A 19,588-nucleotide genomic window follows, 5' to 3' on the forward strand; every position below is an offset into this window, starting at 1 on the left:
CACGGGCAACAACTGCGAAGCTAATGAAAAAGGCCTTTTTGGAAGCTCTGCAATCAAACGACTACAGAACTCTAGAGGAGTTTTTGCGTGAAAAGCAAGTAGATGTGGACACGGTTTTCGAAGTGGAAGATGAGAACCTGCTCTTGGCTTCCTACAAACAAGGTAAAAAGCAACAGCAACGTTTTAGCTTGTGGAAGTAAATTGCCTATTTGTAGTTTACTAGTATTTGTACTTTGGAGGAGGTATTGTCGTATTATCCAACCTTCCAGATCTGAGACTGATTAACTGATATATTTGCTACACAGTAGCCCCTATGGATTGCTACTACAGGCCCAGCATTGAGGAGGAAACTGAAGAAATAGCAAGGTGTCAGAAATGCTGAAAGGTGGCCCCAGTTTTACAAACGTTATCTTCGGAGCAAACCCAAACCCAATACATTTTAGAAATACTGGAAGTTGAACTCATAGTGTAGGTCATTGCCTTTCTGCCCACTTGTCTTTGAAATACATGTAAAATTAGACAGAATGCAGTGGTTACCCCAAAGGGCAATTTCCTGTGTGCCAACCCCATGCATTGCTTCCTGGGCCCTCAGCTCCCTGACACTTAACACAGTATTAAGTTTCCGGTCACATTTAAAATACCTTCGTTCAGGAGTAAATTCTGGCAGGAATTGAAGGTAGCACTTTTATTATGATTACTTAGCAGGCTCTAAAGTGCTGTGAGTAAATATTCTGTAAATAGCAGTCAGCAGCGCAGAGAAAAGGGACGATTGCATCCACTGTCTGTGATCCTAAGATAGCTCTGATTCAATGGTAAATATATACATTTTATTCATCCTTTGCATCACTCCCCCACCCCAGTTGAACTCCCCAAACACTTGTGATCCTCCAAATATATGCGATGTTTAAACATATTTAAAATCTGTATTCAGTGCTGCATTGCTGCTCAATTTTATCCTGGTTGTGTTTTTATACTGTATTTTATATTATGCTTTTATACTGTTTGTTTTATATTTTGAATGGTTTTGATGGTTTTAATTTTTGTAAACCGCCCAGAGAGCTTCAGTTATTGGGTGGTAAAAAAATGCTATATATATATATATATATATATATATATATATATATATATATATATAGCCAAACAACCCTATTGTGTTACCTCAGGATTGGACAAACATAGGGATCTGTTTTTTACTTGAACTCTGAGATTCACTTAGTGGAGTCTGGGGTAAAAGGGATATACTTAGAGGAATTACAGAATTCTGACCACAGGAATTTGTTCTGAGCACCAGAATGGAATGGAGTTGATAGTACTACTTCTCCACACAAATCCATATCTGGTTACCCCAAGCTTTCTTCATTTCAAGCAGCAGGGCCAACCCTACCATTAGACAGAAGGAGGCAGATGCCCCAGACAGCAGATTGTGGCTGTCATGAAAGGGCAGGTAATTATTAGTTTATTTAATTTATTGTTGTTGTTTTTACTGTTAGAGAGAGGGAGAGTTGCTGATGGGATTTTCTGCCCCAGGTGCCAAAATAATTTGCCTGACTTTGTGTACTTCATTTGGTGGGTGAGGGAGTGCCATTTGTTGTTCCAACTCAGGGAACAAAATACCACGGGACAGCCCTATTCAGCAACATAATTTAGGATAGGAGGGGGCTCTTTTTGTTGATGTTCTTGTTAAACAATTGGGATTCCGAAATCCTTACTAATCTATACTTTGGAAAGGTCATATCATGCATACTTCTTATTCTTTTTAAATCAGGGTATTGGCTGCCTAGTTATAAACTACAACATTCTTGGGCAACTGGACTACATTTATCCGTTCTCTATGGCCATCTGGAGAGCCTGAGGGTGCTGCTGAAGCACAAAGCAACCATCAACTGCAGACCCAATGGGAAAGCGGCCATGCACATTGCCTGTGAAGTTGCCAACCTGGATTGTGTCAAGATACTTTGCAGTCACGGAGCAAAAACCAACTGCTATTCACTAAGTGGACTTGCACCACTGCATTTTTGTACAACAAAGCTGTCTATACCTTGTGCGCAGCACTTGATCTGGAAAGGTGAGTTTAGTTTCAGAGAATGGGGTGGTTCACAGGACACATCGCAATCCCATTGGGAGTTGCATATTCTGAGGGTTATGTGAGGGTTGTTTAACTCTTATATAACTCCCAATGGACAGGAAACCATTTAGGGCTTTAAATGTCAAGACCAACACCAACAAGCATAGTTTTTCTGCTTGATTTAACCATTGCAAAAATGAAGTCTGGGCCAGCTCTATCATTAGACCAAGTGCCTTGGCTGCCTCAGCTGGCAAATCTTGTGTTGGGTTAGCAGAGGAAGGGCCTCCTTGGCCACTCACCTTTGTTAGAAGCCTGCCCCAAGTCCCCTAAACTAGCTTGCTGTGCACAGGTGCAATGGTCGAAGTCTCCTATTGCCAGTGTTGAGGTAACATTCAACTGGCTGTCTGGTTGGCTTCTGCATATGGAATTGGGGAGAGGGGGTGCCATTCTGGTCCTTTGCTTTAGGCAGCCAAATGTCTCAGACTGGCCCTAGATATAATCATGTACTACTACTGGCATTATGGACTTGAGGTTTTTTAAAAAGTATATTTAGCATCCATAGAATCATAGAAGAAGCTTGTTTGCAAGGGTTTTTTTAGGCTTTGAAATATTTAGATTAAATTGGAATGACAGAATCAAGTAAAACAGTGGCCTGGTTCACATGATCACAGGGTGATTAATTAGAGAAGGTGGCTTGCTAACCAGCCTACATTGTGCCGCTTGCATTAGCATAATTACCTTCAGCAGCATGACTTGTCGTGTTGTGCAAACCTGGCCATGCTGCATGGGTAACAAGCCACCCAGAACCCTAAAACAGCCCATGGGCTCTGGGTGGCTTGTTACCCATGGCAGCAAGCCACCCTGGCCAAGTTTGCACAACACCACAAGTTGCACTGCCAAGGGTAATTATGCGAATCCACCTGGCATTCAGCCAACATGCACGACTGGGGAAATAAGCCGCCATGTCTATATTTTGGTGCTCTGCCTATCATTCATAGAATCATAGAATCATAGAATAGCAGAGTTGGAAGGGGCCTACAAGGCCATCGAGTCCAACCCCCTGCTCAATGCAGGAATCCACCCTAAAGCATCCCTGACAGATGGTTGTCCAGCTGCCTCTTGAAGGCCTCTAGTGTGGGAGATGCCACAACCTCACCAGGCAACTGATTCCATTGTCGTACTGCTCTAATAGTCTGGAAGTTTTTCCTGATGTCCAGCTGGAATCTGGCTTCCTTTAACTTGAGCCCGTTATTCCGTGTCCTGCACTCTGGGAGGATCGAGAAGAGATCCTGGCCCTCCTCTGTGTGACAACCTTTTAAGTATTTGAAGAGTGCTATCATGTCTCCCCTCAATCTTCTCTTCTCCAGGCTAAACATGCCCAGTTCTTTCAGTCTCTCTTCATAGGGCTTTGTTTCCAGACCCCTGATCATCCTGGTTGCCCTCCTCTGAACACGCTCCAGCTTGTCTGCATCCTTCTTTAATTGTGGAGCCCAGAACTGGACGCAATACTCTAGATGAGGCCTAACCAGGGCCAAATAGAGAGGAACCAGTACCTCACGTGATTTGGAAGCTATACTTCTATTAATGCAGCCCAAAATAGCATTTGCCTTTCTTGCAGCCATATCGCACTGTTGGCTCATATTCAGCTTGCGATCTACAACAATTCCAAGATCAATTCCATTGCAGGAGTAGGAGATTCTGTCCAACTATACACACGCGCAAGCAAAACACACACAAGAAAAATAGAGTGGATGAAAAACATATGATTTTAAATTTAAGCTTATTTGGTGGCGGTGGTGGTGAACACAGGATTGGAAGGAAGATTGAATGGATTTAAAATGATTAATTCTTATGCGCTAGCAATGTTTGTGGTTAACATACTTTTTACTGCTGAAAGATGCACATTATTGCATTTGGTATAAGGGTAAATTAATGGTGTCATTCTTATTCCCCATGAAGCTAATAAAGTAGACAGCAGGACTTAGATTGCTACCATGAGGAATCGTAGAAAAGTCCAAACTACTCTTGCAAAATGCAGTGTAAGCTGAAATGACACATTCTGAGTGACCTACTTTCTGTATGGAGAATACTTTATAGACTAAGTATTCATCCTCAAGCGATTTGTGAACTACCTTGAAAGGAGAGATTTAAAAACTGGACTCTTCCAGGTACAAAGGAAAGTGAAGAGAGCATTAAAGAAACCTTTAAATTAGGGCAGGCTCGCCGGATTAAAGAAATCTTAAGCAATTAACCATGTACTTGATGAATCTATCGATTTATATGTGCAAATTTGCAAAACACAATAGTTCTGAAGTAAGAAGCATACGTTCTGTATGTCAATCAGCCTTCCCCAACCTCCAGATGTTTTGGACTACAACTCCTAGCATTCCTGATCATTGGAGCTACTGGCAGCTTAAGTCCGAAACATCTGGAAGGCGCCAAGTTGAGGAAGATGGGTGTAAATGCATGCTTGTGTTATAGCAGTCATCATTTTAAGACCAAACTACATGCTACATTAAATGCAGTGAAGGCTGGTGGCTCCGATCTCAGAAGGGAGATGAATCCGCTCCGGGTTTCAGTCAGAACCAGTGAGATCTCTAAATGAGCTTTCCAAAGTGTAAAGCTCCAGTTCTGACTGGTTCTGACTGAAACCCGGAGCGGATTCACTGCCCCACTGACATCGGAGCCACTGGCCTCCATTGTATGTACTTTACCCTTGGAGGAATGACAATAAGGATTGATATGGTAGCACACCCAGACCTGCGGCCGGTTGAAGAGTTGTTGTCTAATTTACTTTTCAGTATGCAATCAAGGTCAGTGTCAAGGGTAGGCATAGCTGGGCACTTGGCAAGGGCCCCCAGCCTGCTGGAGTTGCTCCTCTCCTTCCCCACTGTACCCTGCTTGTTCACCTGCCTCTCACTCTGGCCCAGAGTGTGGTGGTGGTGAGAAGGAGAAGCAGTAGATGCTGCTGTGTTCACTGGCTCTCCGCCTGTCAAACAAGCAAGTGGTAGCTGTGAAGGGAAGGAAGATGAGGGGCAAGAGCATCTGGTGGCAGTGGCTGCCAGAGAAATGGCTGTGCAATGAAAGACAGGACAGTCACACACAGGCTGTTTCTACACCAGCCCAAAATGCGGGCTCGTCATGGCCGAGTCCCTGTGCGTCCAAATGACGCACAAGGACTCCCAGGGGCAGGCGGGGACAAGTATGGGCTTTCCCAGGGATAAATAATCCCTGGGAAAATCCAATTCTTCCTGCAGTCTCGGGATCATCCAAGGGGTGGCCGCCCATCCTGGCTTCTTCCCTCCTCCCCTCGAATAGGGAAGGAGCCAGGCCAGGAGGAATCGGGTGGGAGGGGGAGAAGGATCAGGGCTTCTTCCCCCACTTACCTTTCGCTGGAGCACGGCTGCGCTCCAACTCCTGTCACTTTAAAAAAAAATGGCCATCTCCACTTGTGCGGCATCCATCCTCCCATCCCAGACGTCGCGCCAGCCATTTGGACATGGGGGACGATCCTGGAAGGCGGTAAGTTCAGGATCACCCCCCTCCTTCTATACCTGTATGGTGTAGAAATGGCCACACATTCCATGGCTACCTCCTAAGTGAGGTAAGCACAAGAACCCTGAACCCAACCCATGAACATTTCTTTGAAATGTTCTTCTCCTTTGAATTTCTTTTCTAATGCAATTTCTGTCACATTGCATGAGGATGTGAGAGAAATTTTCGGCACAGTACTATTTCCAAAGGGTGAGAGCCACCGCTGAGAAGACCCGCCAGTGGTGTAAGCAGAGCAGCAGTGTTGGATACTGCTCATTAATTACTCAAGGCCTGTCTAAAAAGGCATGTTTCTGCACCCCATTTTAAAAAAGCCATGTTCCCAGATCTGATATACTTTGGCAGACAGGTAGTTCCGCTGAAGACCAAACCCTCTCTGTGGAAGCCGCCCGCCTCTCCTGTGACATAGATGGAGGACTGTTAACAAATTTCCTGAGCTAGATCTTAAAAAGCAGGATGGTATATATGGGTGAAGACGTTACCTCAAATGTCCTGGCCCCAACTATCAGGAGCTTTGTAGCACCTTGAATTAGCCCAGAATCATAAATAGGTAGCTGATGAAGATTAAAAAGAAAGAAAGAATTGGAGATATATATTTTTGTAAACCGCCCAGAGAGCTTTGGCTATGGGGTGGTATATCATCATCATCATCATCATCATCATCATCATCATCATCATCCCTGTGGTATATCATCATCACCAGAGATTGCTGTGGAGCCTGCCTCCTGGGCCAATTGGAATAATGTATGTATTAATAAAAACAAAAAATAAATGTTGCTTGCAAATTACCTTCAAGGGAGAATAACCTACATGGAGCGTGGCATTAACATCTTCTACAATGTTACACACAAGTTGCTAATACCCCCTTTTCCAGGAAAGGATAAGACATTATTATTATTATTATTATTATTATTATTATTATTATTATTATTATTATTATATAGCTAAGATAATAATGAAACAAGCCAGAGTCAAGCCATAACTTCATTATTCAGGCAGGAATTAGTGGTAACTGTGGGATTTGTCTGTTATGTTGGGGTACACATACTGATTGCCCACTAGATGGGGTTGTTGCTTCAACTGAAACGTAAATGAATAATTCAACTGGTGGATTTGCAGACAGAAGACCCTTCTGTAGAGGAAACCGTGTGCGATCCATAATTCACACTGTACATGGTGTTTTTGCTGTGTGTGTGCAGCAAAATATGAATTGAATTTCTCCTCCCCCAGGAAGGCCCCTGCATGCACCCAAATCTGCTTTAGAGGGTGGGGGCCATAAAGCCATAACATTGGATTTAACCCTAAGAGCACAATATTAGGTCCTGTCATAAAAACTAAAATATTTCTGAATGTGTCGTTCGGGTCTTGGATCTACTTCAAATGTAAAAGCACAACTGTACAGGAAACAGATTTCTGTTGTAATTGACTACAAAGGTGCCCCCAGTTAATCAGGCAGCAGAAGATTCCCCCCCACCCTTAAGAATGTATTTTCAGTACAAGAACTTGTAACAACTGCAGGCAGCAAGCAACGTCTTAAAGGAGGGGTTTCCCTTTATATCATGCATTGTGCATTATGCCTGCTGCAACATGTACATCCATTATCTACAAACAAATAAAGTGGGGCTGTTCACATGACATGTCAGCCCATCATGAGCCCACCATGGGTTATATTTAATCCATGGTGAGGCTGCAGTGTGTGCAGATGCCATTTTGAATATGCAACCCTTGCATAACCTGCGGTCTGTTTTAGGGTTATGAGAGGGTTATTTAACCCTCCCCTGAGCAGGGATTGCATATGCAACTTGCACTCGCAGATGCTGTGACTTGTTGTGGGTGAAATAACCCACAATGAGCTTTCCAGTCAGTGTGTTCCTTGCATCACAGCTATTGCTTTTATTCATACGCAAATATATGCAAGTGTAAGTAACTGATCAATCATTTGGCTAAAGTTCATACAATGAATTAATATCCACCCCAGTAAAATAGCTGTTTAAGAAACATTTATTTATTTATTTATTACATTTTTATACCGCCCAATAGCCGAAGCTCTCTTTAGCTTACAATTTAGCTTACAATTTCCAGAGAGGTAGCTGTGTTAGGCCGTTACAGCAAAAAATGATAAAGAGTCTTGTATCACTTTATAGACTAACAAATTTATTGAGGCATACATTTTCATGGACTGCAATCTACTTCATCAGACACACTTAGTTTACAGTGTTATTTCTTTAACAGTTCAGCAAGCACGTGTCTTTGAAACGAGAGAGAGAGTAGAAGTTTGTCTTCTCAGCTTTCTCCTTTTATTTTCCTTCCAAACAGGTGCAGACGTGAATATAAGAACGAACAATCAAGATGAGGAAACTCCCCTTCACACAGTGGCACGTTACGGCATCCCTGAAATGGTGGCCTTTTACGTGGAACAAGGAGCTGTGGTCGATGGTGGCAACGCCCACAGAGAAACCCCATTGGCTTGTGCAGTTTACTGGGCCCTGAATGGTAAGGAACAAACCTACAGCACGGATCACCATCTGATCTGTAGGATGCTGCTGGACTATCAAGCGGACGTCAATTCGCGGGATGAGGATTTCAGAACTCCGCTCCACAAGGCTGCCTGGAACTGTGACCACGTACTGTTGGACATGTTGCTTGCGGCAGGAGCTGAAGCTAACCTTATGGATGACAATGGATGTGCTCCTTTGCAGTACGTCCTGAAAGTAACAGGGGTACGGGCCAATGGCCAGCCAGATATTTGTTATCAACTGCTTCTGAATCATGGTGCTGCCAGAATATATCCTCCACAGTTCCACAAGGTGATTTTTTTTTAAAAAAAAAAATTGTGTCTGTATGCATTTGTTTAGATCCAAGATGGGGGTCTGAATCCAGTTTTATGCTGATCCACTGCGCTGGTGGAAGGGACTTCCTCGTCCAGTCCCTCCCATGGCAGCCTCTCCAGCCCTTTGAAAAGGCTACATGGAGAGGCAGGAGACTCTGCTGAATGGGGTGAGCTGTGGGGGAACGGGGGATCCCCCCAAATTGGGTGGTGGGACCTTATGCGAATGGAGCTGTTCCTCCCATGGAACACAGATTCTGGATTCAATCAAAGGAATGGTAGGATGAAGGTTAACAGTCTTCTCCCTTTCAGAATAGATTTAAAAACCTGTCCTAATTGAGTTTGGATCATTGATTTCAGAGCATTGAACATGGCAGATGCTCTTTATGGTTCGCAAAATGTTCTTACAAGGCCTTTTAAGACTTCCGCCATCTGGGTCTTGTGGAGATGGATCCTAGGTCATCGGTCTTCATTTCGAGATCTGATTGCAGGCTATTTTGCATGTTAATCTCTATGTCAGAAAAATCATGTACCTTGTAAGGACTGATGATGGAAGGAATGCCTTTTTTTTTTGCTTTGGGGATGTGCACTGATAAGTGGATTACATGTGGGATTGATATGAGAATTTACGAAATACGCGTCTAAAATTCAACCATGAGATGGTGAGTAGTTCTATAATAGCAGCCACACTCTTAGTTTTAATACTACTAGATGTTAGTTTTCTAATCCTCCTTATGGGTTGGATCCAGATTTATGGTAGATGTAAGTGGATTTTCCCGCCCCCTTCTTATTTATTTATTTATTTATTTAAAACATTTATATACCGCCCTATATCAGTAAGATCTCAGGGCAGCATACAGATAAAAGCATACAGTATAAAACAATAAATATACACAGCTAAAATCAAATTAAACCATAAACCAAGTTAAAACAATATATAATTTAAAAGCAGTAAAACAATTAAAACAGTTAAAACAATGTGCCTAGTGAATTCAACCATTAAAAGCTTTGTTAAAGAGCCATGTTTTCACTTGGCGCCGGAATAAAATCAGCGTTAGCGCCAGTCGGGCCTCCAAGGGGAGGGCTTTCCACAGTCGGGGTGCCACAACAGAGAAAGCCCTCTCCTTTGTCCCAACATAGCAAATGTGTTGTGCTGGTGGGATGCGGAGAAGGGCTCCTCCAACAGATCTCAAGTTTCAGGCAGGCATATATAAGGAGAGGCGCTCCTTCCCACGGCAGCCCACCCAGCCCCCTGAAAATGGTACTGAATGTGATGAGCTTCCTCCTCCTCCTCCTCTTCCTCCTCCTCCTCCTCCTCCTCCTCATTATTATTATTATTATTATTATTATTATTATTATTATTATTATTTATTACCTACCTCTCTCCGGATCTAGGCGGATGAGCTGTGTGTTGGGGAGGGGGGTGAGATCCCAAAAGAAATCAGACAAAGGGGCTTTCATGAGTGGAGCCCTTCCTCTCTCAGAAGAGCTTCTTCATGCAACGCATAGTTAAGCTTTGGAATTCACTACCACAAGATGGCTTTATAAGGGGATTGGATAAGGCTATCAATGGCTAGTAGTCCTGATGACTATGTGCTACCTCCAGTAGCAAGGGTGATAAGCCTATATACAGTGGTTGCTGGGGAACTTGGGTGAGAGGGTGCTGTTGCACCTGCGTTCTGCTTGTGGGTTCATGGTTGACAGCTGGTTGGCCACTGTGTGTGAACAGAGTGCTGGACTAGATGGATCCTTGATCTGATTCAGCATGGCTCTTCTTATGTTTTTAAGACAGATCCTGGATCCAAACCTATATTTATAAGACAGAGAAAGTATGGCTTAAGTCACTTATTCCAGTGCTGTCCTCCTAAACTCCTCTGGGAAAGGTGGTGTGAGGATTGTAGCCAGTCAACGTTTTCCTACACAAAAGAATCCCGTAGTGCCCTGAAGCAGACAACTGTCATCAGTGGTTCATGTTTTCTCAACTCCAGGAGTTCTCTGGGCCTGGCTTTCAGTTTTCACACTTACATAGCAATGCGTGAAGGTACAGGCCTGGCCAGCAATTTCAATAACTGTGCTGGGAGAACTCTAGGAAAAACAAACACATTTGAAGGGTGACCTGTTCAGTTCCATTGCCCATCAACAGCAGCCTGAAGAGACAGACATGAAGGTCACCTGCTCACAGTTTTCAGCACTATGATGCAATGTCCTGTGTTTTTATTTAAATTATAATAATTATTTCTAAATTTGCATCTAGACATATTAATTCACCTATGCAAATTTTATGCAAATTAATGTCCTCTTTCACCCTCATTTTTAGTGAAGCATTTCCCTTTTGGGGGGCAATTCATAAGTGGCCACCCACATGTGGCTCCACATGTGTCATCACTTTGATTGTGGCTTGTATGGTTGCAGAAGGTAGGCGAAGAAGCAGTGATAGCGAGAAGGAGAAGGCGGAGCAGGACCACAAGGCTCCTGAGGCTAGCTGTGGGCCGCTACAGGGCTGTAGGCCTTGGCAGTTTCCCAATGAAGCCGTCCCAATGAATGCCAGGCCTTCCTGCAAACACAAAGCTTTTCTCCACAACCATGAGGATTAGGAATTACTTTTAAATGATTAATTTTAAAGAACAACGTTCTCAAGGTGCTAAATTTCACACCACTATAGGTTTGTACTTACTTAGCAAATGACAATCATTTGGTTGCATGGAATACACGCCTAAATATCACACCTATTGTACACATTCCAAGGGGGGTCGCCGTGCTAATCTCTTACAGCAAACCCAGAAAGGAGTAATATTTTAATGATTTCCAGGGGTTGAGCTGAAAAGAATTGTGATTTTGATCAGCATAGGTGTTTCTGTCCCACACATGTAACATCAATTAATATTTTCAAAAGTTGCACCCCATGTTGGAGAAGGGAAGGGGAACTGAAGTTCATTTCCTCAGTGAACAAGGAGGGGGAAACTTCAAAGAGAAAATACTTTCTGGAGAACAGTGAAATCCCAATAGGTGGTATATATTTCCATTTGCAGGTTTTGCAGGCCTGTTGCTCTCATCCCAGAGCAGTTGAGGTGATTGTGAATTCGTATGAACACATCAAATCCACAACAAAATGGAGGGCAGCTATACCTGAAGACATCCTTGAGGTAAAAACGTTTAACGATTTCTTGTGTGTCTTTTAAAACACATCAGTAACATCTGCTGTATCAGAACTCAAGTCAGTATCTTTGTTAAAATGGGGGTTTAGCAGGAGATGAATGTTGGCAAACACGCTGCATGGAGGGAGACACGGGATCTAAGGGTATATACAGACATGTGGAGCATGACTCTAGACCCTGAAACAGGTCCATGTACAATCTTCCTCAGAGAACTGATGGTTGTTGTGACAAGTGTGAAGCCATCTCTTTCCACCATTCCCTGTTTGGTTGCTGTCATGAAGCCACTTACTCCAGCTGACTCTGACCAGTGTTTCAAGTTTTAAAATAAAATACTTTAAGGTGCAATCCTATGCATGTTTAGACAGAAAAAACTCCTACAACTCACAGTATGCCTCAGCCAGCATGGTGGCTTTTTTTAAAGGTGCCAAATAACATTTTAATAGGATAAAACAAACGTTAAAGTCAAAAGCCTACCCAAAATATGGGGCTGCAATCAGTGCTGGATTCAAAGCCAGGTATGAATATCATTAGAGTACCAGAGGTGTGTGGGAAGCAGAGCTCAGCCCACAGGAGAAAAAAAAGAAGATGTTCACACAAACGGAACAATCAAGGCACTTTTAAATCCAATGGAATTCAGTAGGAGACAGCAACACTTGTGCTTATTTCCAACAATTAAAATCAACGAGACTCAAAAGTGCTTAACTGCTGCTCAGTGGCAGCACCAGAAAAAAAAGGGGGGGCACAGAAGGGGCAACACATATTTCTAGGTGAGCGGGCTGTATCCTGCAAGCTCCAATTAATCACCATGACAACAAGGCCTCAAGGCGCCAAAAGGAATACAAAATTGGCACCTGCCTGACCTCCAGAGACAGGGAGTTCCATAGAAGGGGGGCTACCATGCTGAAGGCTCTTCTCCTGGTGGACTCCAATTGGAGGATAGGTCTATATGGAACCACCAGGAGCATGCCCTCGGATTACCTCAGAGAACCGGCAGGTTGATAGAGGAGAAGGCGCCCTCTCAGGTATCCTTATAGGAGTTATAGGCCAAAACATCTGGAGAGCCCCAATTGCCCACCCCGTTCTAAACTGAAGTTATCTGGAAGGTCAAAATAATTGCAATCTCATTCATGGACTGCTGTTCAAAGAAATGAAGGCTGAACAGCAACAGAATGTTGCAGTGGGCCTTAAAAGATGCTGATATGTTTTCCCCAGAGCTCTCCTGCACATATTGATAATGAACATATTTTGTTTTGTCTTTGCAGATGCACATGGATTTCTATGAATCCCTTTTTGAGGCATGTGTAAATACACCAAGATCACTCAAACATTTAGCCAGATGTGCTATTCGAAGAATATTGTACAATTCATGCCACAGAGTGATCCCTTTACTGTTCATTCCAGAAACACTGAAGAAGTATTTGCTCTTAGAACCAGAAGGAATAATATACTAAAATGGTTTACAGCTTTGTCAGATATATTTTACAGTAACCAATTTTTGTAATACTAGGTGGACTTGCATCGAAGGAGTTAAAACCAAGGTTTTAGGGACAGCTTCAGCCAGATTCTGAGCTCATATCCAAAATCGTATACAAAGAATCCGAGTTCATATAGCTATGGACCACACAAACTGCTTGATTTTACTGGCCACTGAACACAGAATTATTTCATTATGTGTTTCATTCCCAGCTCATGTTTAAAGCCATACATGGAACAGTGGGAGAAATTTTGGTCAACTTTCCCCTCTGCTTTCAAATTATAGAATGACCGAGCTACACATATCAGTGCTTGAAAAGTCTAGTTTTCAATGAGCCCTTCAACACAAATATAGTGAAGGTCATAGAATCATAGAATCATAGAATAGCAGAGTTGGAAGGGGCCTACAAGGCCATCGAGTCCAACCCCCTGCTCAATGCAGGAATCCACCCTAAAGCATCCCTGACAGATGGTTGTCCAGCTGCCTCTTGAATGCCTCTAGGTGTATGTGATTAAAAGACCTCTGGAATCCCATATGCTTATAGCAAACTCAGAATGTGGATCCTTATGTAAACAAAAGAGCAGAATCCATGTACAAGAGAGAAGTATCAGCAGGCTTGAGGGAACCTCAAGGTTTGCAGAAATAGCCCCCCCCAAAAAAAAAATCCACAAAAAAGTCCTAAAGAAGGGCAGGGCTGGTGGAAATCCCAAAACAGCACAATGAGAATTGAGCATATTCAGTTGCGTGTGAAGGAAGAGGAAGCTGCTCATCCCTACTGTGGGACAATAGTATGAGGCAAAGCACTGGGAGGAAAACGTGATCCCCCTGAAAAGGTTCTGCACTGCAACATTTTGTTGTAGGTCTCACTTATTAAGAAATAATACCAATGTAGACATCTAATGGCTAGCCTGAACTGTTCTTTCTGCACAAGAATTTGCTGAGTAACATATCAGTAATACTGTTTATGAACTCTTGATCTCAAGCAGTCTTATCAGACAGCTACTTTAAAGAACAACAACACCCTGCTTCAGGAAAGCAGAATCAATTTCTAATACAGAATAAAGTCCTTAGAATATATTGGTGCCATTTCACATATACTAGGGTCCTGATCCTGTATCGGGCACCTGTACTTACTCTAAAGGAGGGGGGGAAACAGACATAGATGCATGCAATATGTATCAAAGGTAATATTTAGTTTGACCCTGACTCTGGCTTTGTAATCTACTGCTGGTGAGGTTTGACACTGCTGGGCTAGATAGATACTTGATTATAGAATCATCTTGGAGACAAAGTTGTAGAAGAATACACTTCTACAAATGTGTAGATACTCTCAAGGCCATTCAAGACAAGTCATGGAATGAATGAATGAATTCCTTTATTTGCATCAGCCACAGGCCTTAGCATTTGAAATGAAATGTACAAAAGAATAAAAGCAAGATTGTACTTGACCAAAATTACCCAAGCTGCATTCTGAAGCCAGTCACGGAACAAACAGTAAATGCCACCACAGCTGCTGTGGTGGTAACTGTGGTATCTACTGTTTGTTTGGTGACTGTTTTTAGAAGTATCTACATATTTTGGGAAGGGTGAGCTGAAAAAATCAGAGGGATTACTTCACTCTTAACCCACAAATCAAGGAGGCTATTTTGCCTTTAGTGACCAGTATACCACTGAAAGAATTTGTCCACCCAGGAAGTAAAATTATTATTTTTCAATATTATCCGTTACTATAAATTGTTATTGAATGTGTTATATCTACAGGAGTACCTGTAGACATAACAGGTACTCCATAAGAATTTATAAAGTTGAAATGGAAACACACTGCGGTTCCGTAAAGTGACTAGTATAACTGATATAGCTGTTTTCGAAATATTGACGGACTGGCATAAGTGATATACCGTATTTCTTCGATTCTAAGACGCCATCGATTGTAAGACGCACACTAATTTCAGTACCACCAACAGAAAAAAAGCTTTGATTCAAAGAAATAATAAACGCACCCACGATTCTAAGACGCATCCCGTTTTTAGAGATGTTTATATGGGGGAAAAAGTGCGTCTTAGAATCGAAGAAATATGGTAGTTGGTTTAAAATATCGACTGACTGCTTATAATTGTTACAGTTGATTGTAAAATCAATTGGCATAATTGTACTTCTAATTACTATACATTTTGTATTCTCCTGGTTCACTGCTGTTTTATAGTTCTCTTATACCTAAAGTGTTCATATCAATACTGTTATTGGGGACCTTGTCCTTTCTGTTTTCTATATTGGTGTAGGACAGCCTTCCCCAAACTGGTGCCTTCACATTTTTGAGACTACAACTCCCATAAGCCCCAGGCCAATGGTCAGGAATTGTGGGGGTTTGTAATCCAAAACATCTGGAGGGCACCAAGTTGGGGAAGACTGGTGTAGGACATTGGATTGTATGAACCATAGTATCCCTTTCCAATCCTATGATTCATTGATTGGTCTGGTGCATTATGGTGCATCCAACCATGGTGCATCCAACCATCCTTTGGAAATGAGCAAGAAGTACTAGATGAGATGAATGATGAAGAGAGCAATCCTAGGGTCTCTGGGAAAGTGTCTCCCTCCGAGGTTGAAGACAATGCTCCAACCTCGGAACAGAGAGGCGGAGATCTGACCCCCAGACTCCACGCCCTTGCAGCTGGTATGGAGAGAACCAAACTGGCTGCCTCTCCAAGGAAAAGCAACCTTGGAGGAGGAAAAAGAGGACGCTCCAGTGGGCAGGGGTGGGGACACTGGAGAGGCCAGAATATGATTTATCCTGAGCCTTTTCCAGTCTTGTTCCCCTGCACTCCAAAGCGCCCTTGAAAATCACCCCAAATCACCTCCACCATTCCTCCCACCCTGCTGGCTTCATTGCAGCAAGGCATAGGAAACTCAGAAGCCTCCAAGCAGCAAGGGAGCAATCAATAGGATTGCACCCTAAATAAAAAAAAAATTAGTGGGAAATTGGTATGTGATATCTAAGTGCTGTTTCACATATCATAGATTGGTGCAGCCATTGTCTCTGGGTCATGTGCTTTTTTTGGCATGGACCCCATCACAAGTAAGAGGAAAAGCCACCTTAACAATAAGCTCTATAGCACCCTTCCCCAAGCTGATACTCTCCAGATTTGTCACACTACAACTCCCATTGCCCCCAGCCAGAATGATCATTGCAGTCCAACACATTGGGAGGGCACAAATTTGAGAAAAGTCGTACGTACACACAATGAAAAACCAAGGCCTCTCCCTGGTCCCCGGTGTGTACATGCAATTAAAACAGGGCCAGGTTTTGTAATTGCTCTTTATGGGGCTGAGTGTAAAAACATCATAAATATGCCAAAGTTAAAAAAAAAAAGCCATAGTTTCGACTAATCCGGAAGGGCTGAAGCTGTCCTAAAGCAAGGGATTAAAGGAAAGGCGTCCACTGCCAAGATTAATCTCTCCTACTAGGAACACGAAAAAGTGGGGGGAGGAGTCATATTTAAAATCGGAATGTATAATTTTATTCTTTGATACTGACAGAGAGTGCATTTGGGGGGGAAAGGCAAGAACAATAAGGCTATTTGGATCTGTCACTGTAGCTAAGGCTTCCATGCTGTGAGAGAAGAAAAAACGCTTGTCAGTGCTTTTCCCAAGTTCCCTCCCATTTTTGTCGCCACCCTCCCATTTTTTTTATTCTGTGGGCCTCTAGCCTTACTTCAAAGTTTTGTTCTAAGCAGGTGCTAGATTATACCCATTGTGGCGTCTGACAGGGAGCCCAGCGGGATCGCACTGATTATAGTGGTAAGAATTTGCAAGCTGTTCAAAACGCGGGAGGAACGTCGATAGAGAGCAAACTGGCTTGTGCCCTTTTTATTGCTGTTTTCCATTTGGCTGAAAGGCCAGTAGGAAATAATAAACCCTGTGACTTTGGGTGGTGCTGTGGTTCCGGATGAATTTCATTGTGCTCTCTTGATTTCCCAGCTTACATGCTGGGTAGAACTGGCCAAGAACTTGTACACCTAAAATGTGGATCAGAGGGATATGACATTTGCAAATGCACCTGAGCTACACCTGTTGTATCTCTCTGTCACACAAAGGTTTACTCTGCTACCTGCATTCTTCATAATACATTTGCAGTTATTGTCATGCTCCTGTACAATAAAAGTTAGCTACCTCTACAAAACCAACACAGCATGCCTCAGTACAAGAAATAAATATTGCTCTGAACACCTGAAGAAAAATCCTATGCAATTTGGAAGCTTGCAGAAATATTTAAACAAATCTAATTGTCTTAATAAAATATATCTTCTTTGTCTATTCTATTGCTCTCTTTTTGTGAGGCTAACCCAGGCTGCATTGAGACATCATGATAAACCATAGTTCATTGTGTTGGGATTAAGACTGTCTTCCCTTGGATTAACATGCTACCTTACCTTTGCCTCCTCTGGTGTAGTCACCAGGAAGAGTTCAGAAAGTTTTGCTTCTGTTTTTTATTAACCATAGTTCATGTACAAATCCTAAATTGTGATTATCTATGGTCTGTTGAAAGAAGCCAACTTCATAAACCATGTTTTGTAGTTAGCTTGTTTCAAACACACCAGAGTTAAGGTTAACCACAGTTTGTCAGGTTTGGACAACAAGACAAGCTTTTTGATTAATCAAAAAGCAAATGTTTCCAAACTCCTTGAAGCTGCCATGGTGAGAGAGGAGTGTGTGGGGTGGGGGAGTGCTGAGTGCACAAATCCAGAGGGAGACTAGGATTCACTCCCATTATAATAAACTATGGTTTATCGTGATACACCCATTGCGACAACATTCTGAAGCTGTGTGGAAGATAAAGAATGTTGTCATTCAAAGAGTTAAACTGAAGAAATGTAAGAGCTGGGAAACTGATGTCAAACAGTTCGGTGTCATGAAATACGATAAACTAACCTGTTTGTTTTCTTTCTTTTTGGCTTATTGAGATTATGCCTCCTAAGGGTCTGTGAAACTAAGATGACACCAAAGATGGAAAATTCTGGACTCTGCAGTTCTGTAGTGGAAGCCACTGCAGCATGGTTATAGATACCTTACAGAAGGAACCATAGGCCTGAATTCATTTTAGCCAGTGTTCTGCATTTTGAGATACATGAAGCAAGCGATTGGGGTGGGGGACTTGCTTTGAGTATGTGAACACTACTAAATAATCACAGTCAGCCCCCTCACATCTGGAATTAGAAGGGGAGTTTTCTAGGATATTAGTGTTACTTTAAGGTTCTGACATATCTCTCTTTTAGAATGATTTATTGGTAGCAGTTTCCTGGTGCTAATGTTAGCAAAATGGTATAGTAGTTACATAAATGGAATAAGGTAACAATTTTGTAGTAAATTCTGTGGCTAAAAATGGTCAAATGCATCTCTACTGTTCCTTTTGTTTTAGCTGACACCATTGGCTTGCAATATTTCCCAAGAGATTTTTTTAAAAAAAACAACAGTAATTTTTGTTTACAGGTGAACTGCAAATGACTTCTCTTCCTGAGGTTTCATATGTTTTATTGTTTAGCAAGAATTTGGTCAAAAGGGGGCAGCACACGATCATTTCTGAGCTTTATTCAACAGTTTAAAGATCCACACTCTCACTTTGCACTGTATAATGAAAACAAAAGTACATGATTTGTTACTTATAATAATTACAATTTTTTTAAAAATGGGAAATTAATGAGTGCATTGGACATACAAAATAGCAGAGGCTAATTACTTAATGTAACCTTCCCATGTATTTATTTATTTATTTATTTATTACAAAGGTTGTTTCAGTGGTTCTCAACCTTCCTAATGCCGCGACCCTTTAATACAGTTCCTCATGTTGTGGTGACCCCCAACCATAAAATTATTTTCGTTCTTCTCTACACGATCCATTGTCATGGGATGGTTTGCTAATGAAAATAATACATAACAATAGCTTTAATAATACAAAAGAAGATACATGACATAGTTCAGTCAGTACAGTTTCCTAAGACCATCAGAAATATGTATTTTCCGATGGTCTTAGGCGACTCCCGTGAAAGGGTCATTCGACCCCCAAAGGGGTCCCGACCCACAGGTTGAGAACCGCTGAGTTAGAGGACTCTTGGCATTACCAATCAGAAGACATTGTGGAGCTCTTCTGTTAGGATCTACCCTAGAGCCCCTTTTGTTTGTGAGACACCCTTGTGCTGTTTTGTCATGTGCTTTGAAATGCAATTGCTGCTCTGTAGGCACACCTTAAGGAAAACAGCATAATATCCGCTGTGTTTTGGTGAGATCATGCGCCACGCACAAATGCATAATGTAGGAAGAGTTTGAAAGCTTATATCATTTTATCATTTCTGGGTATAGGTCCAGAGCATGCTATAAGCCACAGTACAGGACTACAATTGCAGGAGAAATGGAAGATTATTCTGCTGATACAGTTTGCTCTTTTAAAAGTCTGGTAACTGCATGTGCACCTTCACATCTGTGCAGACATGCAGGTTTAAATAGCGTGATTAATCACAGCT

General features: G+C 42.3%; 1 protein-coding gene across 1 annotated transcript; it reads left to right on the forward strand.

The window, feature by feature from the left end:
* Positions 1-6: 6 nt before the first annotated feature.
* ASB4 (ankyrin repeat and SOCS box containing 4) lies at positions 7-13,720 on the forward strand. Its single transcript, XM_063116832.1, has 7 exons — positions 7-162; positions 1,370-1,444; positions 1,766-2,065; positions 7,934-8,424; positions 11,474-11,587; positions 12,862-13,432; positions 13,575-13,720. Exons 1-6 carry the CDS (start codon positions 24-26, stop codon positions 13,048-13,050), a joined length of 1,308 nt encoding a protein of 435 aa, XP_062972902.1. The 5' UTR covers positions 7-23; the 3' UTR covers positions 13,051-13,432; positions 13,575-13,720.
* Positions 13,721-19,588: the final 5,868 nt, after the last annotated feature.

The sequence above is a fragment of the Elgaria multicarinata genome, chromosome 1 (genome assembly GCF_023053635.1).
Source record: "Elgaria multicarinata webbii isolate HBS135686 ecotype San Diego chromosome 1, rElgMul1.1.pri, whole genome shotgun sequence".
Taxonomy (NCBI): domain Eukaryota; kingdom Metazoa; phylum Chordata; class Lepidosauria; order Squamata; family Anguidae; genus Elgaria; species Elgaria multicarinata.